Source organism: Panthera onca, chromosome A2, assembly GCF_046562875.1.
Source record: "Panthera onca isolate mPanOnc1 chromosome A2, mPanOnc1 haplotype 2, whole genome shotgun sequence".
Classification (NCBI taxonomy): Eukaryota; Metazoa; Chordata; class Mammalia; order Carnivora; family Felidae; genus Panthera; species Panthera onca.
The window spans coordinates 19337639-19359253 of NC_138340.1; the positions used below are offsets into that span (position 1 = coordinate 19337639).

At 55.1% G+C, this 21615-nt stretch overlaps 5 protein-coding genes and 1 long non-coding RNA gene across 15 annotated transcripts in view; 2 read left to right on the forward strand and 4 right to left on the reverse strand.

Annotated features, from left to right (window-relative positions):
* Positions 1-68: 68 nt before the first annotated feature.
* Positions 69-4342, reverse strand: ZMYND10 (zinc finger MYND-type containing 10). 5 transcript variants are annotated; one of them, XM_060631094.3, is made up of 12 exons: positions 4191-4342; positions 3680-3788; positions 2645-2761; positions 2470-2523; positions 2222-2359; positions 2033-2145; positions 1840-1940; positions 1338-1510; positions 987-1112; positions 783-904; positions 537-662; positions 69-448 (listed from the first exon to the last, which is right to left on the reverse strand). In XM_060631094.3, the coding sequence occupies exons 1-12, from the start codon at positions 4313-4315 to the stop codon at positions 373-375; spliced, it is 1380 nt and encodes a 459-aa protein (XP_060487077.2). In that variant the 5' UTR covers positions 4316-4342; the 3' UTR covers positions 69-372. The 5 variants fall into 5 exon arrangements, with proteins under 5 accessions (XP_060487077.2, XP_060487078.2, XP_078299182.2 ...); XM_060631095.3 differs by having other exon boundaries at positions 2033-2121; positions 4191-4341; XM_078443056.2 differs by having other exon boundaries at positions 4102-4303.
* LOC132678583 (uncharacterized) lies at positions 4268-5260 on the forward strand. Its single transcript, XR_009609669.3, has 2 exons — positions 4268-4598; positions 4933-5260. It is a non-coding gene; the product is annotated as an uncharacterized LOC132678583 (long non-coding RNA).
* A 164-nt stretch (positions 5261-5424) lies between these two features.
* Positions 5425-8891, reverse strand: NPRL2 (NPR2 like, GATOR1 complex subunit). Of its 2 annotated transcripts, XM_060631109.3 has the most exons (11): positions 8659-8889; positions 8025-8116; positions 7755-7923; positions 7507-7615; positions 6898-7034; positions 6709-6806; positions 6551-6587; positions 6339-6432; positions 6146-6263; positions 5730-5872; positions 5425-5643 (listed from the first exon to the last, which is right to left on the reverse strand). In XM_060631109.3, the coding sequence occupies exons 1-11, from the start codon at positions 8734-8736 to the stop codon at positions 5576-5578; spliced, it is 1143 nt and encodes a 380-aa protein (XP_060487092.1). In that variant the 5' UTR covers positions 8737-8889; the 3' UTR covers positions 5425-5575. The 2 variants fall into 2 exon arrangements, with proteins under 2 accessions (XP_060487092.1, XP_060487093.1); XM_060631110.3 differs by lacking the exon at positions 8025-8116 and having other exon boundaries at positions 8659-8891.
* A 43-nt stretch (positions 8892-8934) lies between these two features.
* Positions 8935-11990, forward strand: CYB561D2 (cytochrome b561 family member D2). 2 transcript variants are annotated; one of them, XM_060631114.3, is made up of 4 exons: positions 8935-9044; positions 9483-9634; positions 10100-10137; positions 10820-11990. In XM_060631114.3, the coding sequence occupies exons 2-4, from the start codon at positions 9508-9510 to the stop codon at positions 11321-11323; spliced, it is 669 nt and encodes a 222-aa protein (XP_060487097.1). In that variant the 5' UTR covers positions 8935-9044; positions 9483-9507; the 3' UTR covers positions 11324-11990. The 2 variants fall into 2 exon arrangements, with proteins under 2 accessions (XP_060487097.1, XP_060487096.1); XM_060631113.3 differs by having other exon boundaries at positions 8951-9057.
* Positions 11991-12301: 311 nt separating this feature from the next.
* On the reverse strand, positions 12302-17023 carry TMEM115 (transmembrane protein 115). Its single transcript, XM_060631111.3, has 2 exons — positions 15695-17023; positions 12302-13078 (listed from the first exon to the last, which is right to left on the reverse strand). Exons 1-2 carry the CDS (start codon positions 16543-16545, stop codon positions 12874-12876), a joined length of 1056 nt encoding a protein of 351 aa, XP_060487094.3. The 5' UTR covers positions 16546-17023; the 3' UTR covers positions 12302-12873.
* Positions 17024-20567: 3544 nt separating this feature from the next.
* The window catches only part of CACNA2D2 (calcium voltage-gated channel auxiliary subunit alpha2delta 2), a 142752-nt gene continuing 141704 nt past the window's right edge, over positions 20568-21615 (reverse strand). For all 4 annotated transcript variants that reach the window (XM_060631079.3, XM_060631078.3, XM_060631081.3 and 1 more), the window contains 2 exons: positions 21494-21576; positions 20568-21407 (listed from right to left, as the gene is read on the reverse strand). In XM_060631079.3, coding sequence (XP_060487062.1) covers positions 21267-21407; positions 21494-21576 — 224 coding nt within the window. In that variant the 3' untranslated portion in view covers positions 20568-21266. The remainder of the gene's footprint in view (positions 21408-21493; positions 21577-21615) is intronic.

Sequence of the window (21615 nt, forward strand, 5' to 3'; positions counted from 1 at the left end):
TGGGAGCAACCTCCCTCCTGCTGACGACGACGACGACGACGACCACCGCAAAAGGCCACTCGGAGACAGACTGTTTCTAGAGGCCAGCTTTACTGTGCTAGACCAACAGGGTCCCCACATCCGGCCCTTGCCTTTGCCCCCGCCCAGGCCTCCTGCTTGCTGAGGCAGCGCCCTCAGCCTACCCGCTGGGTAGGGCAGGAAGTGGGGAGCGCTTTACTGGGGGAGATGGGGCGGCAGCTGTACCCTTCCCCGCTGTGCTCACCACCTGGGAAGCTGGGGCTCTGGCAGATGCTAGGCTGAGATCCTGAGGTCCAGGGCACATTCTGAGTGGGTTGTACCGCATGGGTGGGTGGCCCTTAGCGGCTGTGGCCTTCACTTGGCTCTGTCACCTTGGGCTGCCAAGACACAAGCCTTTCCATGCTTCTCCCAGTGCTTGACTTGGCACTCCCTGCAGGCAGGTGGGCCGGTGAGCATGCAGTGCTTGTGGGGGGTATGGAAGTGTGGCTTAGGAGTCCAAGGTCCTATAATACCCTCACCTGCAGCAATACCATTCATTCTGGCATCGCGAGCAGCGTTTGGAGGCCTCTGCACTGCAGTAGGCACAGCGGGGCCGCTCTGGAGCTATTGCCTCTAGCACGTCCAGCCTGTAGGTCTCAGCCCATCTAGGAAAGAGGTCAGGAAAGCCTGGTTGGGCCTGGCCATTGGGGGCACAAGAGCACCACTGCCTGTGTCCATGCCTTCTTTGTGTCTCCCACCCCTTCTGCCCACTCAGCAGGCCACACCTTCGTGCCTGCAGCCGCAGGTCTTGCTCTGAGGGGCTGAATACATGCCGCAGCTGGTACTTGGCAATAGCCTGCCACTTGCCTCTGTTCTCTCTCTCTAGCCGCTCCCAGATTTCTGGGATCTGAGGGAGAGAAGTGGAAAGTGTCAGGGAGGAGCTGGCAAAGTGGACAGTGGTCCTGAGCAACTAACTTTCTAGTTCCTACCTGTTCCAACACCAGGTCCTTCTTAGGGGGCTGGGTTTCAGTCAGGGCCAGCTGGGCCAGGAAGCCCTGCAGGCCTGCCAGGTTGGGAAGCTGGTCGACCAGTGTGTCTGTGAGGAAGGCCTGAAGCTGCAAGGGAATCCGGGGGAGGCCAGTGTGAAGTGGTGCTGACCAGAGAGGGCCTAGGCTGTGCTGGGTTGAGGTGCGTGTGGGGACCTTGTGCCACTAGCTGCTTCATCACCTGAGGTCCGAGGTCTGGAAAGAGGACTGGGGCTGATGTAGGTGGACAGTGATAAACAGCAGGGGTGGGATGGGGTGGAATGGGGTGGTACCAATGCAGGAGGAGTTCCCCACCTTGAGTAGCTGTCCCTTGGCAAAGTTGGTGAGGCAGTAGCGGGCCCGGGCTTCGTGGCTCAGTAGCAGGTTGTACAGGGCAATCCACACCTGCCCATCCAACTTGCTCAGCTTTTGCTGTTCTGAGGGGGCCACTGTCTGCCAACGGCCACCCTCAAATTGCTGCAGCTTGCCTGGGGAGAAGAACCAGTGCACTGGGAGCAGGTGTTGCACACTCTGAGTCAGACAGCTGCATGGGCTGGGGTGCTGCCCAAGTGCACGACTTGCCCAGGAGGGGGTGCTGCTTGCTCCAGAGCAGGGGAGTCCTTGGTAGTAGACACACAGGCCTTGCCTGCTGCGGAGCCCAGGTCGAAGCCCATCTTGGGTGAGGCATCCTGGTATCCTCTATGGGCTAATGGGCAGAGTTTGTCTGCCTGTGTGTGCAATCTGCCCATACCCATAAATCCTGGAGGATGTTCTGGAAGCAGTGAGCTGGGGCTTAGGCAGTTCAGGGAGAGTTTACCTCCTTCCCGCCGGCTCCACGGATTGTGCTCCAGCAGTTCAACCAGGAGGCAGGGCAAGTTGTGGGTACTGAGCATGCGGTTCAAGGTGCTCAAGGAAAGGCTAGGAGTGGTGGTGGAGAGAAGCGAACAGAAGCTAAAGGCCCAGGCTCTCAGCCTTCCACTGAAGGTCCCAGGCCTGGCAGAGCTGCCCACCTGTCCACACAGTCTGTAATGTAGCGCAGCACTGAGAGGGCCTTCGATGCGATCTCAAACTCCATCAGCTCTGCCTGCTTCTGCAGCTCCTGGGGGGCGACATGGTGCTCAAGCTGGGCCACCCCCTGCTGCCCAGGCCTCAAAAGAGCCTGATCTAGCCATTGACACCCCTAGGGAACCTCAGCCTACCTGCATGGGGGTGCTGGACTGGCACTCCTCCTCTTCAGGAGGGCCACCACGGCTACTCCGGGCCACGAGTAGAGTCAGTTTTCGGTGGCAGTAGTCTATCAAGTCCAAGACAGCATCCTCTGCTGACTCACACACCTCCTGAGAGGCAGGCAGATGGGAAACATTCTGTCTCTGATGCTCTTTCCACATAGACACAACCTTCCTCCCTTGCTGGGAGCAGTAGCCAGTGGGCAGGGCTGATGCCTCACCTTGTGGAAGAATACTGTCTCCAGAAGGTTGATGATGGAGGCCTCATGGTGTACCTGTCAGAGAAAGAGGACAGAGCCTGGGGATACTGAAGGAAGGATGCTATTACCATCTCTCTTCTCTAGTCCAGGGCCCTCTACACGCATGGGCAGGATATGACCCAGGAACCCAGCTCACCACCATGTATATGGGAAAAGTGTTCTGGGGCTTGAAGTCCTCCAGTCTGCACAGCACAGGAAACACCTTCTGCTTCCACATCTCCACTGCAATCAGCTCCTCAACTAGCGTCGGGATCTTTGAGGGGGAGGGGAAGGACGGATGAAGTAGGCCTACCTTGGCCTGTTAATGCTCCCATCCCTGGCTCAGCCCAGCCCAACTCTCCTCAAACTCTTCTGGGCTCCTAGATTCTCCTCGTAGGCACCTTCCCAACCTCTCTCTGGCACCTTAGACCTTCATTTCTAGCTGCCCTCAAAATCTCTCTGGGGACATCCTCCATGCTTCTTATTGGCTCTTGTTTTATCCCTAGGCTGCCTTGCTCCACCCTGCACCTACACCCTTGTCCCCTCTACCTCTATCCAGACCTTCCCTCAGGCTGGCTCTCCTGCTCATGCCCTCTCTCTTCTTGTCTCTGTCCTCTGGCCTTCCAAAGTTCTGGTGTGTCTTGACCTCACTCTTACTCTGGGCCCTGCAGTTTCCTAGTCTTCTACCCTCACCCCCATTGGGGGGGGGGGTCCACCTTTTCTTCACAGAGGAAGCTTTTTGTCAAGTGATATCTCAGGTCACTTATTCCAGCCACCTCCTGGCTCATGTTCCAGCCAGGTTGATCCCTGATTTCGAACTCCTCTCTCAAGTTAGGAAGGGTGCCTCCTTCCATGCCAAAGCCCCACCCCCTTTTCAGTGAGGGCCCCCTCTGGCCTGACAGACTATTCAAGGATGTCTTTAGAACTTAGGCCCTCCCCCCACAGCCTAGGTTGTTGTATGATCCATGACTATCTTCCAAATCAACCCACACCTCACACTTGGCCTGGTGTGCCAGGGTCTTGTCCAAAGGGGTGCAAAGTCAAATGTGCAACGCACTCCTCTCTTTTCCCTTGGGGAAGACAAGTGTACCAGCCAGAGGGAAGCACAGGCACCCAGGGTACTCTTGAGCAGTAGAGTGGTGGTGTGGAAGGTGGTAGGAAGGCAGGAACCCTGTTTGTGGCCCCAGCATACCTTCCCATGGGTGACCAGCAGCTCCTGGATGGGCTCGCCCTGGCTGGCTGTAGCATCAAGGATGGCCTGCATGTTCAGCTTCTCCAAGTTCTCATGCTGCTGGTTCCATCTGTCCCAGAGAGCAGGGGTGTATGTGCATTTGGGTGCACATATGTGCATTAGGAGTGGAGTGAGGGCCGGGTCCTATTGAAGCCTAACCTGATCCCAAGGGGCCAGAGAGGGCTCAGGACCATACATCCCCTAACTTGAGCTTTGTCTTCTCACCTGGAGGCTCTTCCACACCGGGTACCCTTCCCCCCCAGTGTCAGGCCTGTAGTCCCCCATTCAAGGATTCTGACCCCAAAACTCCTCCTGACCCTGATCCAGCTGCCTCACCCTCCGGATCCCATCTCGCGCAGCGGGAAGCTGCGCAACCCCCGCACCAGCACGGCAGCCTCCCCCGGCAGTAGCAGCTCCAGGTCGCCCATGTTGTGGCCGGGGACCGAGAGCGGGAAGGCAGGATTCAGCTGACCCTGGGCAGCAGCCGACGCTGAAGTGAGGGTGCTGAAACTCTCGAGGACGACCGCGACTCGCAGGGTCGACGTCTTGGATACAGCCGTTACGGAGTGGTTGGGGCGCGTGGGTCCGCGCCGCCATGGAAACGGTTAGTCCAGCGCCTGCGCGCGCTGCGCAGGCTCCGGCCCCGCCCCCGTCCACCTCGCTTTTCCGGCTGCAGTTAGCCCTCTTTGGACTCCCAGAACTTTCTCCTTCACCGCCTGCGGCTCACGGGTCTGCCCTGAGTACCGGACTCGGGTGGCCTAGGCTTCCTCCTAGGACATCAAATCGACCCGCACGGGGATGGGGTCACCTCGCCCCCACCAGCTCTTCCTGCAGCAACTCTACCTCAGCTGTACCGCTTCTGCGTGGTTTCCTGGCTCCAGTATGTCTCCTGCCCGACTCCACCTGTTGGCTCTATCCCCTCAAGTACTGCCCAGTGCCCACGTCTCTCCATTCTAGCCTAGCAGGCTGCCAGCACATGTCATGAAGTAACTGCTGTAGTCTTTTTCTAGGTGACTCTGTGGACGCTTCTAGTCCTCGAAATAATGTCCAAAGCAGCTTATCAGCAATTCTGTAGTATTAAGGTCTTGCCCCTTCCTTACCTCAGTACTTCATCTGTTGTCCCTCTCCCCATTGCTTCCCATGTTTCAGCCCCGTGGGCCTCTCTTGGGTTCCTTACACATTTTTTTTTTTTTTAATGTTTATTTATTTTTGAGGCGGGGGAGAAGCAGAGAGAGAGGGATACAGAGGATCTGAAGCAGGCTCCTGCTGACAGCAGAAAGCGTGATGCAGGGCTTCAACCCACCAACCGTGAGATCATGACCTGAAGTCGAAAGCTTAACCGGCTGAGCCGCCACCACCTGAGCCACCCAGATGCCCCAGCTTCCTCATACATCCTAAAGTTGCTTTTACTTTGCACCTGTTCCCTCTGCCTGGAATACTCTTCCTCCTTCAGGCCTCAGTTCAAGTCACCTCAGCGAGGCCTTCCTTGCCCATTTAATCCAGGACAGCCCCAGCTCCCACCCCAAGTCATTCTTCATCACAGCTTCCTGATTGTTTCTTTCTGGCTGTTATTTCAGTTTATAATTACCCTGCACATTTACTGTCCATAGCCAGTCTTGCCCACCAGATGGCGCACCAGGGTGCCAGGACCTCGGCTATTTCACTGCAGTCCTCCAATGGCTGGTTTAGAGGCGGTACTCAATAAAGACAGGTTGAAATGGGTGATTTTATTCACAGAAGTGAGGGTCAACCTTGAGACAATATGGACTAGTCTACTGGTCTAGCCCTCATGTACCAGGCAAGGCTTAGCAGGACAGAGTAGCCACAGCCATGTGCCTAGACCAGGCCACCCCAGTCTCACTTCCAGCAGATGATGATGTTGGGGTCATTTTCCAGCCGTTCATCAAGCTCGTGGTAGCTCATGCCTATTTGGGACAGTGCAGGTGAGGTGAGTAACCATGACTTGACCACCCTGCCCTGCCCCAACCTTAGCTGAGCTGCCTGCCCCCACCTGTTTTGCAACAGATTTCATCGTAGCTGTGGCAGCCTGTGTAAAGTCGGGCAGGATGGCTCCGCTCCTCCCGAGACACCCGCACAGGATACTTCTGTAGTCGTCGGATGAGGTTCTTCATAAGCCCAAACTGGATAAGCTTCCTGGGGTGGGGTTGAGGGAGAGGGGGATGATGCCCTGGCCAGGAGTTCCTCCAGCCAGGCCAACTCTTTCCTGCAGTCTCCCTTCCCATTTTGTCTCAGTGACCAGACTGGCCTCCAAACACATCATCTCCAGAAAGCCTGCCTGGACTAGCAGTGCCACATTATTCTGCTCACTGGGAATCTCCTGATTCCTCTCTAACCCGGGGCTCCAGAGAGATATAGAGTATCTGCCTTCAGGCAAACCCCTCATGTCCCTGGGAATCCCCTTCTGACCGTTCATCAACGCGTTGCAGCTGCTGGGGGTGGCGGCCAATGAGGTCTCTCACAGTAGTGCCAGGGCTCAGGCTGCAGTACAGCTGGAACACATCCCGGAGACTGGCCCTCTTGTGCCCTGTGGGCACCAGGGGTCAGATCTGCTTGTAGCTCTGCCCTCCCCAAGATGGCCACCCCGAGAGCCCGCCACTACCTTGCTTGGTCACATAGGATAAACACGCTTCCTGCAGGGACTTGTCATCTACCAGGTCCTGGACCTTGGGTGTCGGGCAGTACACATTGGAATACTGGAAGGTAGCAGGAGGCACAGGGGGCTCAGTGAGGGGCTTGGAAGTCTGACACAGCCCCAGTCTGGCCAAGCCACATGATCCACTCTCTGCTTAACCAGACCCCAGACTCACCTACCTGGAGGATGGACACCAGTGTCACAACACCATAATACCTGGGGGAGATAGTTGTGTTCAGCTTCTGAGGGCCATGCCTTCCCAGCCCCCACACTCAGGGTCCCGGGGCTCTTTCCTGGCTAGCAACCCTGTCCTGACTGTGACTGTTGCCCCACTTACAGCAAGTTCTGGATGGCAATGCGCACCAGGTTTAACTCCACATCTGCCTCTGCTGAGATCTTCTGGACATGGCGGAAGCCGTCAATGTAGGGCAGGATCTGGGCAGGGCAGGGCAGGGTCAGCGGGGATGGGATGAGGCCAGGACTGTGGCCAGCTCTATGTGATGATACCCAGGGAGGGCTAGCACACCTGTTGTGTGGTGAGGTCCCACTGTGAGTTGAAGAAATCCTCCTTGTCTTTGGTAAAGACAGGCACGTCATACTCCTGGGCCACAGGAGGGTCAGGCCGCTGCTCAATCACCTTCAAGTGGATGGTGTTGGACTCATCTGCAGGGGACCCACCCATATCTTCAGTGTTATGTCCTTTAAGAGGCCCTCAATTACCCTCCGGTCCTCCCAGAAGCCCTTGATGGAGATGGGTAGCTCTGGGTAGGGCCAGTCTCCCCCTTCCCCTCTACTTTAAACTCTATGCCTAATGTGGGGCCTGAACTTACGACCCTCAGATCAAGACTCACATGCTCTACTGACTGAGGCAGGCAGGTGCCCCAAATCTTCCCCTTTCAAGGAAGAAGAGATAGGTCCAGAGAGGGAAAGGAATATGCGCAAGGAACATGGAGCATGGCCTCCAAATCCTAAATCCTAACATGCACTGGACCTTGGACATCATCAAGCCAGCTCATGGCTATTTATTGGCCACCAATTTGTTCATTAGTCTTGTCCATGGCTGGGCTTGCCTTCCCCTGCTATGTTCCTATTCTTCCTCTACCCCTTTGCTGTCCTTGCAAAGGCTGGGCCATACCGATGGGCAGAGTACACCGGCCTGAGGCATTTAGCTCCTCCAGCAAGATGGTCATGATGGGCACCAACTTCTGCTTGCTCTCCTCTGTTGACACGAAGCTGCTCTCTAGCTGAATGGAGCATGGACAACATGGTGGGCACACCCTGGGACCCCTGGCCAGCATCCTGCCCTGGCAGATTCCTAGGTCTGGAGGGCTTTGGAAACATTTGTCTGCCTGCCCATCCACTCAAGCCCATTGTGTTGCAGACCTCCAGTGTGGTCAGGTAGCCAGCCAGCTTTTTGACGATGGGCTCAAGGGCACAGGTCTTAGCCTGAGCATCACACACGAAGCCTAGGTTGAAGAGCAGGGCATTGCGGCTGTACTTCTTGTGCTCGATGCAGACAGGACAGCCGATCAGTTTCTTCTCCATGGCTGTGCTGGATGGGGGGAACAGGTGGGAACAGAGTCAGGTTCTTTCTGCTCCCAAACTTGTCCTCTCCTCCTGGGACATCCCCCGCCTTCCCCACTAGGGCCTCACACAGTGATAAGCTTGTTCTGCAGCTCTGGCTTGGTGATGATGTACACTTGGACTGTGTCAAACAGCTCCCGCGAGATGAAGTCTTCAGGGACCTGGGAAGCGGAGTGGCAAGAGGCCCCTTAGTGGACCTTGGGACTAGGCATAATACCTTGGGGGACCCCCAAGGACTAAGCCTTCTTGTCCAGCGTTTCACCTCTCTCCCATCCACCCAGGCCTACTACTCCTTTGTGTTTCCAAACACACTCCAGGTTCTCACCTGCCTCCCGTCTTTTGCATATGCTGTTTCCCCTACCTGGCACACACTCGCCTCCATCTAAATTCCTAAGCATCCAGGGATACTGTAGGACCGCGCATCCCTGCGTCTCTTGGGAACTGATACCTCCTCTGGGTCCCCACAGCCCGATTTCTCACAGTCACTGTCTATGGGATGTTTGTTTGCTCCCCAACACTGGGAGCCTGGGACCTGGGTCTGAGTATTCTCTCGGTTAATGATCCTCCGTGAATGAAGGAGTGGTGTGACTGCGTACAGCACGGGGCACGGGAATCCACTGCTTCCAGGCACCCTGCTTGAGCTCGCGAGAGCGTCCCTCTCCCCGTCCCCCTCTGCCCCCAGCCCCGCGAGCCCGGATGGCACCTGATAGGTGATCTTGGGTCCCAGCGTGGGGTGGAACTCGCTGAAGAATATGCATTCGATACGGCAGCCGCTGCCCATGGCGCCAGCAGAGCCCAGGTCTGTAGTCTCTAACGGCTGGACCCCCTGCGAACCCCCGTCGGAAACAGCCCGAAGGCCTGGATGATGGATCAAACACGCTTGCGCACTCACACCCGTCAAGCTGTCTGCTCAACGGCGCCTGCGCAGCATGACGGAGAGGTGTGGCGCGGGGGTGGGGAAGCTTGTCCCAGGAAGTCCCGGGTAGGTAGACGTCGCACCCGGAAGTGAAGCGGCTCCGCGACGGAGCTGCAGTGCGCGCGACAGGGGCCTGAGTATCCCGCTTTCTTGGGAAGAAACCACCAAGTCGGGTCAGTGCTGCAGGTGAGGCAGGCGAGTCCCTAGCATGTAGGGTCAGCATGCCAGCGGCACGTGGGGAGACTGTGCGCGAAGGGATTCAGGCTGTAAAGTCGGGAGCAGATGGGAACTACAATACCCGTAGCGCTTCACGCGCTTCCTGCTGGCGCTCCCGTCCGGCGATGGCGTGATGCACGCTGGGATTTGTAGTCTATTACTCGGCCTTGCGCATCCTACCTGGAAGGTGGGCCAGTGATCAGTGCCAGTTCAGATACTGGGTACACGCTGACAGGCTGCCAGCCCTCGCCTGTTACTGGTGCCTGTTTTGGTACTGTCCCTTCCTACCTTAACTTCTTGGAAGAGAGTGGCATTCCTGCCCTGCAACCCTTGCTCCAGTGTGAGGAGTGGACAGCAGGCACTTGAGACCCTTGCTCATTCTACTATGCTTTCAGGCTCCAGCCACTGGCCCGGTTGACCATGGCCCTTTCTGTGGAGACCGACTCGCACATCTACCGAGCTCTGCGCACTGCCTCTGGGGCTGCTGCCCACCTTGTGGCCCTGGGCTTTACGATCTTTGTGGCTGTGCTTGCCAGGCCTGGCTCCAGTAAGTAGAATTCATAGTTGACTTCTGGGAAGGAAAGTGCCCCTTCTCCTGGGGAGCAGGAGCAATAGGAAGCCTTGGGCCTGACTCCTGGGAAAGGCTTGGTTGGCTGGGGGACATCGTATGCTGGAGGAATAAGTGGGGAGGAAGTGAGTGTGCGGGCTCTGTCAGTTTGGCCAGAGTACCTGGCTCTTCTTTCCTTGTCTTGGTGCTCCACTTGGCTGCCTTGTGTGAAGTGCTAGGAGAAGGAGGGAGGCCTGCCAGAGGAGTGGCAAAGCATGGCCTCTGCTCCAGGGAGGGACCAGGAAGCAAGGATAGGTATGGGATGAGCTTGTTGCAGTAACAGGGGCCTTAGTATTTTGGCAGCACTTCCTTGGGCGATGCGCTGCCCATTTTCCTCAGACTGTAGGGATCGGTGTGGCTGGGCTCTTCTTGCCTCAGCCTCACAAAGCCTCCTCTTCATTCCAGGTCTGTTCTCCTGGCACCCCATGCTTATGTCTCTGGCTGTAAGTAGTGGGCCTGGCCAGCTCTTAGGGGTGGGAGGGAGCATAGTTCCGGGTGGTAGCCCGGGTAGCCTCTGAATCCTTATGGATGCTTAATATCTCTTTGGAGGGGTGGAATGTGGAACTGGAGTCGCATGCTCCAACACCTGCCCGTAGTATATAAACCAGACTTGAACCAGAGTGTTCAAAACCCAGGGCAAATTTGCCTAAGCACAAAATGAGGCTTTATCCACCTCCAGGCAAGACGCTTGGAAAATGATTTTTGAGTGTACCTGTGTCTCTTTTTACCTTAATTTATGGTGATGCATCTAATTTTCCCTGAAATAGTGCACCCATGTGGCCAGCTCTTGCCAAGAAGCTGTATCCAGCCCTGTGTTAGGGAAACAAAGCTTGTGAATCATTTATAACTGCCACATCTCAAACCTTGTGTTTGCTGGGTAATATAGCAGACATGACATTTCAAAATAGCACCTAGGAAGAAATGTGGAGAGGTATATACCTCTTGCCAGTTACTAAGGGCAGATGTCCTGTCCCTGATAGAGCTCCCCACTCTTGCCCCGCCAAATGGATACTCTTGTCATTGGGTAGAGAATGGAGAGGGGGAATCTGCCCACAGTGACTGGCAGCTTAGAAAGTTATCTGAAGCTTTTTTTCCTGACTTAGTTTCCCATCCCTGTTTCCCCAGTTCTCTTTCCTGATGACCGAGGCACTGCTGGTGTTCTCTCCTGAGAGTTCGCTGCTGCGCTCCCTCTCACGGAAGGGCCGAGCACGCTGCCACTGGGTACTGCAGCTGCTGGCCCTGCTGTGTGCACTGCTGGGCCTAGGTCTTGTCATCCTCCATAAGGAACAGCTTGGCAAAGCCCACCTGGCCACGTGGCATGGGCGGGCAGGGCTGATAGCTGTGCTGTGGGCCGGGTTGCAGTGCTCAGGTGGGGTGGGGCTGCTCTACCCTAAACTGCTGCCCCGCTGGCCCCTGGCTAAGCTCAAGCTATACCATGCCACTTCTGGGCTAGTAGGCTACCTTCTGGGTAGTGCCAGCCTCTTGTTGGGCATGTGCTCCCTCTGGTTCACCGCCACAGTCACTGGTGGGGTCTGGTACCTTGCTGTGCTATGCCCTGTCATTACCAGTTTGGTCATCATGAGTCAGGTGAGCAACGCCTACCTGTACCGCAAAAGGATCCAGCCATGAGCTCTTCCCAGCCTAGAAGCCTGGATTTGCCCCTCAGTGTAGTAGCAGGGGCTGGGGCCTCCTGGATTTTCTCAGCTAAGTCATGAGGACATCTCAGGCACTGGGGAAGTCTAAAGTAGGAGTCTTGTGTGTGACATTTTTTGCTTGCTCCTCATGGTGGAGTGCTTCCCCTTTTCTTCTGTACTGTCCCAGAGGAGCTTATGGATGATGTCTGGCTGAAGCTGGGGTTGCAAACCTACTTCCCCAGCAACTCAACTCATACTTGTACTGGTATGTCTGGAAATTACAGGAGAGAAAAAAGCAAAATAAAGAAGAATGACTGAAAAGACCGGATGGGAGGAATAGCTTAGAACTGGGGATAGTTCTCACTAGTGCTGTCAGAATGAAGAAACAGGCAGCTAGGCAAGATGGGGACCCGTCCCTGGCTGCTCACTGAGGGGCTGAAGCTCTCCCAGCACATGAGCTCTGAGATCTGGCTGCTGAGCCTCCTGTGCCCTCCTGTGCCACCCAGGGCCCTAGATGGGTGACCCTAGATGGTACAGCTATGTGTCCTTTCACTCGCCCACCTGCATACTGTGCTGGCATCGCCAAACTGGTGGTTAGATGTGGACAGTGACACGGTGGGAGCTGGGGATGGGCTGTTTCCATAGGTTTCAAGCACTGACCACTGTCTTGAGGGTGAGCAATCGATAAGAACACTCTTTATGATAGAGAGGCCCTCAACCATCCGATCTTCTGGGCAGAGCCTCCCTGACTGGGAATCAGAGAGAGAGAGAAAATGCGTAAGTATTGGAAGTGACAGCTCTGGGAAGGGTGTTTAACAGTGGGGGTAGGGGGAGTGGGGGCAATAGGCTTCTTATTCAGCTGGAGCTGGCAGGGAGACCAAGCCCTTGAACCTAGAGTAAAGTCCCTAACTTTGCAGTTGAACATGATGAGGGGGCTGCCCAAGGTGGTCTGATAGAGCCCAGGAGCCATACCTCAAAGAACTGCTTTATTGATACTGCGAGGCTGGGCTTCACTGCCCACTCAAGTGGTCCTGTAGAAAATACTTGGGAGCCATGGCTCTTCTGGCCAAGAAGCAGCCATAGCCACAGCAGAGGGAATCAGAAATTTTCACATGAACATAGTCTTTCTGAGGGTGGGCAGGAATGTGCAGCCCTGCACTGGCTGGACCCCCAGAACGGTTTTGGCAAATCCTTGCCTTGGCTCAGGGCTCTTGGCAACCAGTATCAGGCATCAGGGTTGGCCCAGGAGGTGTGGCACCACTGTCCCTGCAGCAACTTGCTTGGGGCTGTCTGCTGAGGTACAGTCTTACCTCAGATGGCCCGGGCTGGCTGACACTTCAGAGGCCCCATGCCTGGCATAGTGGTTGTCTGGAGTTGGAACCAGGTAGCAAGAGTCCTGGGTAGTGTTGGCGAGAGATAGCAGAAGGCTGTGGAAACCCCCAGCAGCCCTTCTTCCTTCTCAGAGCAGTCAGTGCCCTGGAGTAGCTGAGAGGTGTCAAAGGGGGGCTTGGGAGAGGAGGCGCCTACACTCAAGGTGGTCTGGAGTTACAGCTTCGGCGGAGCTGCCTCGAAGGTGATCAGGCTGGATTCTGGGGCAGCCCCCTTCGCTGGGAGCATGGGGGCCTTGTCTGAGGGTAGGGGGCTATCCACCTTGGCCCCTGCCTCCTCTTCATCGTCATCCATGCTTGGCCAGACGGACTGGTCCTCCACTCTCTTCAGCCGCTCATTGAGGGCCTTCAGGGCCAGTTGCCTGGAGCCAGAGGAAAGATGACAAGTCATTTGGCTCATGCCCTGTACTCTTCCCCCATGAAGCTGACTCCCCCTACCACCCAGACTTCTCTCAGAATTCTATGTATTCCCCTTCACCATGCAGGGCCCAGGGCTTCCCAGGGACTGGATAGGGCCACCTCTGCCATCAGAAGAAGGACCCAAAGGCTGTAGAGCCTCCCCTTCATAGCCAGGGCACCTTCAGGCTGAGAAGGCCATCAGGGTGTTTGCCATACTGTCCACCAGGCCAGTCCCACGAATGATTCTGAGGGTGGTGCCTAAGCATGGGCAGAGTTGGTACCCCAAGAAAGATGGGTGGAAGGAGTCCCTGAACATGGGAGTTTCTGCCTGGGCACTGGTATCACATCCAAGGAGAGAGTTATTATTTCTTCCTCTCTCCTCATTAGGGGTGTTTTGAATCTCCTGGCAAGGGTCTGTGGGGAATGCTGGAATGCAGGCACCTACCCTGGATCTCAACTTGGGAAGCAGGTCCAACTTGGGTCAGCCCACCCTTCCTGACTCTAATGTTCTCCTTCCCAGAAGAATCCCCAAAGCCACCACTACCAGTGTTAGAGCAGTGAACACCAAGTCCTTGCAGAAAGAGGAGGAACAGCCATTTGGACGGGACACAGGCCAAAGCTTACTGGTTCCACTGGACAAATCCTTTTGGATCTCACTTGGGGGGAGGTGGGAAAGTTGACTAGAAGATATACACGTGCACTTGGGACCCTAGTCTACCAGGAGGTAGAATGCCCGTGCTGCCAGGCAAAACTTTCACTAGTGGTCACTATGAAACCCTGATGCCTCAACCTGTTTGTGCTACAAGCATGGGGGAACAGCCTGTAATAGTCTTCCAAGTTCCAGCAGAGAACCAAAATCTCCACCATACCAGGGAACGTGACAGAAAAGGCAACAAGAACACAGGCGCAGAAATCCCGAGCACAATTCCACCCTTTCCTCCGGCCTGACACATGGCGAACTGGCATAAACAGGACAGTCCTTCCCTGTGCTACCCAGGCTTCCATCCTGTAGACTGCCTCGTCAGTTCTGTCTAAAGTCTGCCAATGTAGAGAGGTAATGGCATGCTAGTCACTTCCTCACAAGGGCCAAAGATAGGAAACCCTGTCTCCCCACTACTAGTAGCCATTTGGGTTTGGGAGTGGCATGCTGCCAGATGTCCAACTGCTTGGAGTAGTAACAGCCATAAGGCTACATCAAGAACCCACATCCTGACAACCTCACCTACCCCAACCTGCCATTTTCTTGGGCCTGAGCAGAGGTGTTTTGAAATGTCAGCCAACCCTAACAGTCCAAGACTTCTCACTAAAGGAGGAGTCACCACCGTGTCTCGGCCCCACCTGTAGAGCTGAGGACAGCTCAGTTTCTACCAGGCCCAACCCTCTTGGTCCCATCTTCTCCACTGTATAAAATGAAGACAGACCTGTCTTTAGAATTCATCAGCCATAGACACAAACTGTAGGGCCAACAGTTATGCCCTGCAGCATGCCTTGTGTACTTTTCAACATCCACCACCTTAGGCCATAGTAATCTGCAGCCCTTCCCCTGCTGGAAACCCCTTCATGAAAGGGGTGTGTCCCACACTGAAATCCACAGCCCCAGTGGAGAGTAAGCACAGGGATAACTTTTTCAGCTGAATTCATAAAACTGTCTGCCAAGAATCCATTTCATAGGTGAGCAAAAGCAGAAGCTGACAGGAGAAACAAAGCCTGCTCCAGGCTTCACTACTAAAAGAACTGCCTCAAAAAAACAAAAACTCTCAACAATAATGTTGGAAATAGAGCTGTTACCACTCTGGTGAGTCAACAGACCTGGGAGAGAGAAAGAACGAGCCAGAAAGCTGGATTAAAAAAAGATCTGCCCTGCCCTGGCCAAGGTGCATTCAGTGAATAATTCATCTGGGACTCCAGATGGTGCAGATGGCTTGGTTTACAGATAATTAAAAAGGTTGTCTCCACTCCCTGTGTGGTCAGCAGACTCCACAGTGGGTCACATGGCCTGTCCCCTGGGTTTGGTGACACATACATGCTAGAAGGACGGGGTGTAGTACCCCAAGTTTCCCTCTCAATAAGTGGCAGAGAAGCACAGCATATGAATTTTTAAGATCCAGGAAGAGGACCTGGCTCAGCATTTTGAAATTGGGGTGGCCCAGACTGCCTAATAAGAATCCCAGGTCTCTTTCTCTGTTCCTCCCTCACAGGGGAAAAAGGACCAGCAGGTTGTTTCTGGCTCCCATAGGACCAGTGTCTAGGATTCCGAGTTTCTGACATGATTAGGATTATGTATATCTGGCCATTAACCCCTCACATAGTATAAAAGGACACTGGGCATTTCTTGGGACTTGTTAAGTAGCCTGAGTGGTGAGAAAGGCAACGTTCATTCCTTAATACTGGAAAACACCTACTGGAGCCCAGACTCCTACATGCTGAGTTTCTCAAAACCACAAACTGGATTTTATCTCTGAGTCTGCCCCAACACCTGACCCTTGGCTGCCAGCCAACATACAGCAAGTATAACAGACGATATGGGGCTTGATCAATACTCTCCTAGTTCAACAAGGTTTTGGAATACTCCACAGTACCTTCTCCGTTCTGCATCTTGAGGGTCTGTCCCTGGGAGGCTGATGGTGATGGAAGACGGGGCACCTACATCATAGCGCTTCACTGTCTTCTGGCATATCTTTACCTTCACCAGGAGGCCGTGCACCAAGTTTGCCAACAGCCCCACCACGGGCTGCAGAATCTCAGGGAAGAAGGTGGCAAAAGCGAAGTGGTCAGCCATGTCCCCTCGCCCTCGGCTATGGCGCTGGTAGAAGCGAAGATAAACCCAACTGGAGAGCAGCCCAAAGCCATAGGAGGCCAGTGCTGGGCTCTGGAGCAGCGTGGCCAGCCGCAACAGCAGCAGCAGCCCCAACAGCAGCATAGGCACCACGCTGACACGCACCTGGGGCACACGCAAGACCACACAGTCCCCCATGGTTTGCTTGAGTGCCACCAGGACACCACCTAGGAAGCCCAGGGCTCCGTGGATGCGGATAGTGAAAAGGTAGACCAAGTTGAAGGAAGCCATGTAGGTGAGGAGGTAGGCGAAGGCCCCCAACAACCCCACTGACACGTTCACCACTGAGAAAAAGATGAGCAGCTCCAAGGCCCCCCAGAGGGGCTCCAGCAAACGTCCAGCCACCACCACCGTGGCAAGACTGATGGCCACATCCCACACGTGCTGTTCCATCAGCCCATGGGTGGCCAGGGTCCAGATCCAGAAGTTGGGCGGAAAGAGGTAGCCTGGGGTAACCGCCAGGCAGCCCGTGTCCACGGCGAAGGACAGCAGGTAGAGGAAGAGTACTGTCGCACACAGGGCCTTCACCACCACGCTGGCGCTGGCCAGGATGGCCCCCAAGTGCTGGCGGGCGCCCGGTAGGGCGCGCTGCATCTTCCCGAAGGGCGTCGGCCTGGGGGAAGGGTCTAGTGTGTTAGGGGCCTCCCCGGGGCCTCGCCCCAGTCCGGCCCCGACGGGAGGCCCGGGCCCGGCCTAGTCACTGGCCTATGGCCCCGGTGAAGACTCCACTTCTGGTCGGGTTGGCTCCGGTCCCAAAGGGTCAAGTTGGGCCTGGTCGCGGGGCCGGGGCCTAGGCCCCTCGCCGGGGACCTGAGGGAAGGCCCTGGGAGGCTTCTGCACGTCTGCTCGCCTGCCTGCCCTGTGGGCCCCGCGCCGAGCTGACCGGGCTGGCGTTGATCTCAGGGCTCGGCCTATTCCATCCACTCGGGGGCCCTACGATCTGCGTGGGACTGGAGCCTAGTTCTGGGCCCCAGTCAAGTCTCGTCAGCTCCCGCTCGGCCTCGGTCTTGGCTACGACCGTACCTCCTCCCTTCCCAGGCACCGACAAACAGGGTGCTGCGCTTGCGCGCTCCCGACGGCGGTGGGATGCCCTTCCGGCTCTGCGGCATGCTGGGACATGGAGTCCTCGGCCGAAGCCGGGGACGAGCGGATAGCAACTTTCTGGGTAGAACTACAAGTTCCAGGAAGCTGCGCTCCCGGGCCATTCCGGTTGGTAAGAGGAAGGTGTGCTTGGGAGTTGTAGTTCTCAGGACAGTTTCCGCCTGTTGTCGGGAAGTGGGGAGGAGTCAATAGCTTCGCTAACCTGGAGGAAAGCTGCGGGTACCTGCGCGGCAGCGAAACTGCAGACACGCGCTTGCTGAATTTCCTGGGAACAGTAGCCCCGGGCATGTACATCTGAATACTTCTGAGTGTGTCTTTGTGGACAGGTGTGTGGGTAAGAATGTTGATGGTCTTGGTGTGCGTACCAGTGTGCAGGGACTCCCGAAACTTCCGCAGTCTGGTGGTGTGTGTCTGATCCAGGTTGTATGGGTGTATGAGACCTGACCCAGATTGGAATTCTTGCTCTTCCATTTGGCGGCTGTGCGACACTGGCTAAGATTCCTCAATTTCATGGACGTAAAATGGAGATAATTTTACGGTGAGGGTTCAAGGGGACTGTGGTGTAAAATGCCAGTCCACTCTGGGGGCTCAGTGAGTGTGTTGCCCAGGCTGCCCTTGTTACAAGTGTGGTGGCACTGCGACTTGAACTCAGGTCTCCTGTCCCAAAAATGGCAAGGCTGGACTGCTTTTAGTGACTCTCTTCCCCATCACAGATTTCTTATCTCTGGCCTTGATGAGGAGAGATCTCCCCCACAGACTTGGGCCAGGGTGGCCCAGGGCCCTCACTTCACTGCATTGGTAGCTTCCAGCAGTTTGTGTCCTGTGCAAACTGATTTTTTGGTGTATTTACTTCTTAAAAATGTGCATATAGTTAAAACAATTATATATGACAGAGCACATGTATAAAGTGCAGAATCCCTTCCTTTCAGCCACTGATCTCAGTACAACTTCCGACCTGCGCATAGCCTTCTAGGTCACAAAAGGTGTTGACAGTCTTTTCTTTGTCTAGGGTCTGGGCTTTAATTTGATGCCAGGGAGAGTTGCCAGCTTTAGCAAATCAAAATACAGGGTGTTGAGTCAAATTTGAATTTCAGATAGGTGAATAATTTTTAGTGTAAGCATGTCCCCAGTTTTTTTAGTATTGTTGTATCATACAATATTGGAAACATACTAAAAAAATTCATCTTATATCTGAATTTAAATTTGACTGGATGTTCTACATTTTATCTAGCAACCCTATCCTGGGACCGAGCAGGCATGGGAGGGCATGGGAGCTCTCTCAGGAGTTACTAGTTAGGCATTGCTCTGTGGCCAACCACTGCAGGAGGAGTGAGGAAGAGTGTCTTTGCTAAGGCCCAGAATGTCCTCCTGCATTTATTTAGTATCCAATGCCCCCCAACCAGGTCACCTCAGGTTTCTAGCTGAAACCTTTGCTGATTTCTTGCCTTTCTCACCAAGCAAGAGAGGAGACTTAGTCTCTGTTTGTTTATCTGTGCTATGGGGATAAACTAGTACCAAGTCTAAGGTGTAAGCTGACTGCCTACCAGGTGAGTGTAAAGTGTGTTGTAAGTGAGTAAGCATCAGCAGTATTAGGAAACCTCTGTGCTGGTGGTTACTAGTTTCTCTCCTTGAAAACAATGTGAAGGGTCACATGGAAGTAGGGTTGATTATTAAGAGAGTTGGGATTAAAATGAACAAGGGCACAGGGCAGGCCAGAGGGAGGTCTGAGAGGATTCACAGAAACTGACTCAGTTTTGGGTTCCAGAATGAGCAGTGGCAGTCAGGGAGAACACTGGGCCTTGGGCCTCCCCTCAACTGAAAAGGAGCCATGGTCATGCTTATGGGTGGACCAGACCCTGGCCTTCTCTGGATAGCAGGATGGGCCCTCAAACACCAGGTCATGGATTTGGGCCAGGTACTAACTCATCGCTCCAAGTGGATGACCTGCCCACTAGGCCCTGGTGGTCTGACCTGATGGCTAGATGCCTACCTAAACTCAAATTTCATCTGTCTTCTTTCTTCTGTCATCCTGGCCTTTAAGGACAGCTTTTCTCAGAGATTATCTGAGATGCAGGATACCAAGGATCTGGTATTTAGGAAGCCCAGGAAGCGTCATGCCCTACACCTACTGGGTACCTGGGTTGCAATAGCCTTCATTCCCAGTTGAGTGTTAGGTGGGACTTTGAGGTCATGGCCACCTGTCTTCAAGCTACCCAATCCCCACCCTGAGGCAGACACAGTGGATGGGAACCATTTGAAGTGAAAATATGAACATTATTTAATAACTGATCTTCTGTAATAAACCATTTGAAAATATTTTACAAGGAATCACACACACGATATTTTACAAAGTTTCTTGACTTTTTTGTCACTGTTGTTTTTCTGACTTGTCTGTACAAAATAGAACAACAACCAAAAAAAAAAAGGGCAGAGAAGAGGAAATGGCCCCCCAGTCCCCCACAGATCCCCCGAGCCCGAGGTGAGGGGGCAGCCAGGTCGGGTGGGTGATGAGAAGGATTAGACCCAGCTGGGGGTTGGACAACTACCTGATGGGGATTGTTTGTCTGTTTTCCTGTTTTTTAAACTTAAAATATATATTTATTTTTTTGTATATGTTTCTTTTTTATTTTTATATTCTCCATTGAGCACCTGACTACACTACAGTTACACACACGCCCCCCGCAAGACATGGCTGGCATCTAGGCTGGGTGTACAGCATGGGTGCCCACCCTGGCACCAGCAGCGGGCATGGACCATACACACACACTGAGAAAGCAACAAGCAACGTGACATTAATTAATGGAGCCATTAATTAATGCATCACCCTCCCCCCTCCTCCCAGTCCATCTGAGCCTCTTGGCCACCTCCCTCTGCTCTCCCGTCCCCCACTTGCCCCCAGGCTGCGATGCCTATGGGGGAAATGATCAGAATGAATGGTGTGAAGACATGTGCCTGGGCCCAGCCTCTGTGTGTGCACAGAGTGTGTGCATGTGTGTGCGTATGCGTGCATGTGTGTGTTCAGCAGGGGAGAGCAGTTTGCTCCCCCTCCCCCATTGTGTGAGTGTGAAGAAACAGGGAGTGGAGCACAGGCCTGAGTGTGTAAGGGCCAGATTGGGGGTGGGATAGCCCAGCCAGGAGTGATCATGTCACTCTGGCTAAGGCAAAGGGCAATGTCTGGTGAAGATTCCTCTGCCAAGAGGTGCAGGCAGTGGCATGTGGTCTCGCTGGGGGCCTGACACTAGTGCGAAATGGTTACAATGAGCACCTGGTGGGGTGAGGGACATTTCCAGGACACTGGTGGCTAGGGTGGGACAGAGGTGAACCCCCTGTCCCAGCATTTGGCACTGTTTGACATTCAGCTTTAGAGACAGAGGACCAGCTGGGCTGCAGGTCAGATTAGAGGTGGGCAGTGAGCAGATGAAGTGTGCATGTGCCAACCCTCCCACCAACCCCCTGCCCTGTGTAAGGCTTTGTGAGCCCCTACCCCCACCCACCCCATGGTGTGTTTGTGTGTGTGTGTGTGTGTGTGTGTGTGTGTGTGTGTGTGTGTGTATGTGTGTTCGTCCTCCTAGGTAAGTCTAATGTGAATCCAGTTTCTGCCCTCAGGGCTCCAGGTGTTTGTGGGGTTGTGTCTGAGCCAGTGTCACTGTCACTGGCCTGTCACCTGCAGGGCTGGAAGAAGGTGGGAGGTGGCTGTAGGCCTGATAGGGGCAGGAGCCATCGAGGGGCTGCCTCAGGACCTCCCTCCTGCCAGGACTTAAGATGGGATGCACAAGCCTCAAACTGCCCATCTCAACTTCATTATTCCCAGGGAATCCAGATTTGGTCCTGGATGGGACATAAGGGCCAGGTTAGAGAAGTCCAGCTGGGGCAGGGCCTAGGTCTCCCACACAAAGGGAGCCTTGGGGCAGGGTGGGCAGTGGAGGCCTGGTTTGGCACCAGTACTGTGGCTTCCCTGTCCCAGCCCTCAGGGGCGGGTGAGTCCAGTGGGAATAAGGGGTCTGGGGTCACTTTGACAGTTCGGCGGCGAGATGTGGCTTGGGGGCCAAAGACCTGCGGCACCCTCCTTTGGGACCCCCCCCCCCCCCCTTCCAAGGCTCAGACTTGGGCCTGGCTACTCAGGTCCTTCGGTGAGGGAGGAAGCGAGGCTCTAAGGCGGGGTGTGGGAGGCAGGGGAGAGGCGGGGAGGCCTGGGGAGGGGCAGGAGGGGGCGCTCAGACGCGGCGCGAGGCGTGGGCGTGGACTTGGGGCTGCGGCCGAGGAGGCAAGCCCAGGAGGAGCAGCAGCTGCAGGGAGACCAGGACGCCCAGCGACGGCGGGAAGGAAGCTCCGCGGCCACAGTCTGAGGTATCTTCCTGCGGGAAGAGGCAAGGTGCAGGTCGGCCGGGCGGCCCAGGGAAGGGAGGGGGCCGGGATGTAAAGTGCGCCGCCCCCTCCTCACCGTCGCGTTGTAGTCAAAGCAGATATGCGGGCCTCTCCGGTATCGCGGTCTCTGCACCAGTTCACACTGCTCCGGGCCGTCCGCTGGGCATGGGTGGGGAGTCAAGGAGGCTGCAGGGCACT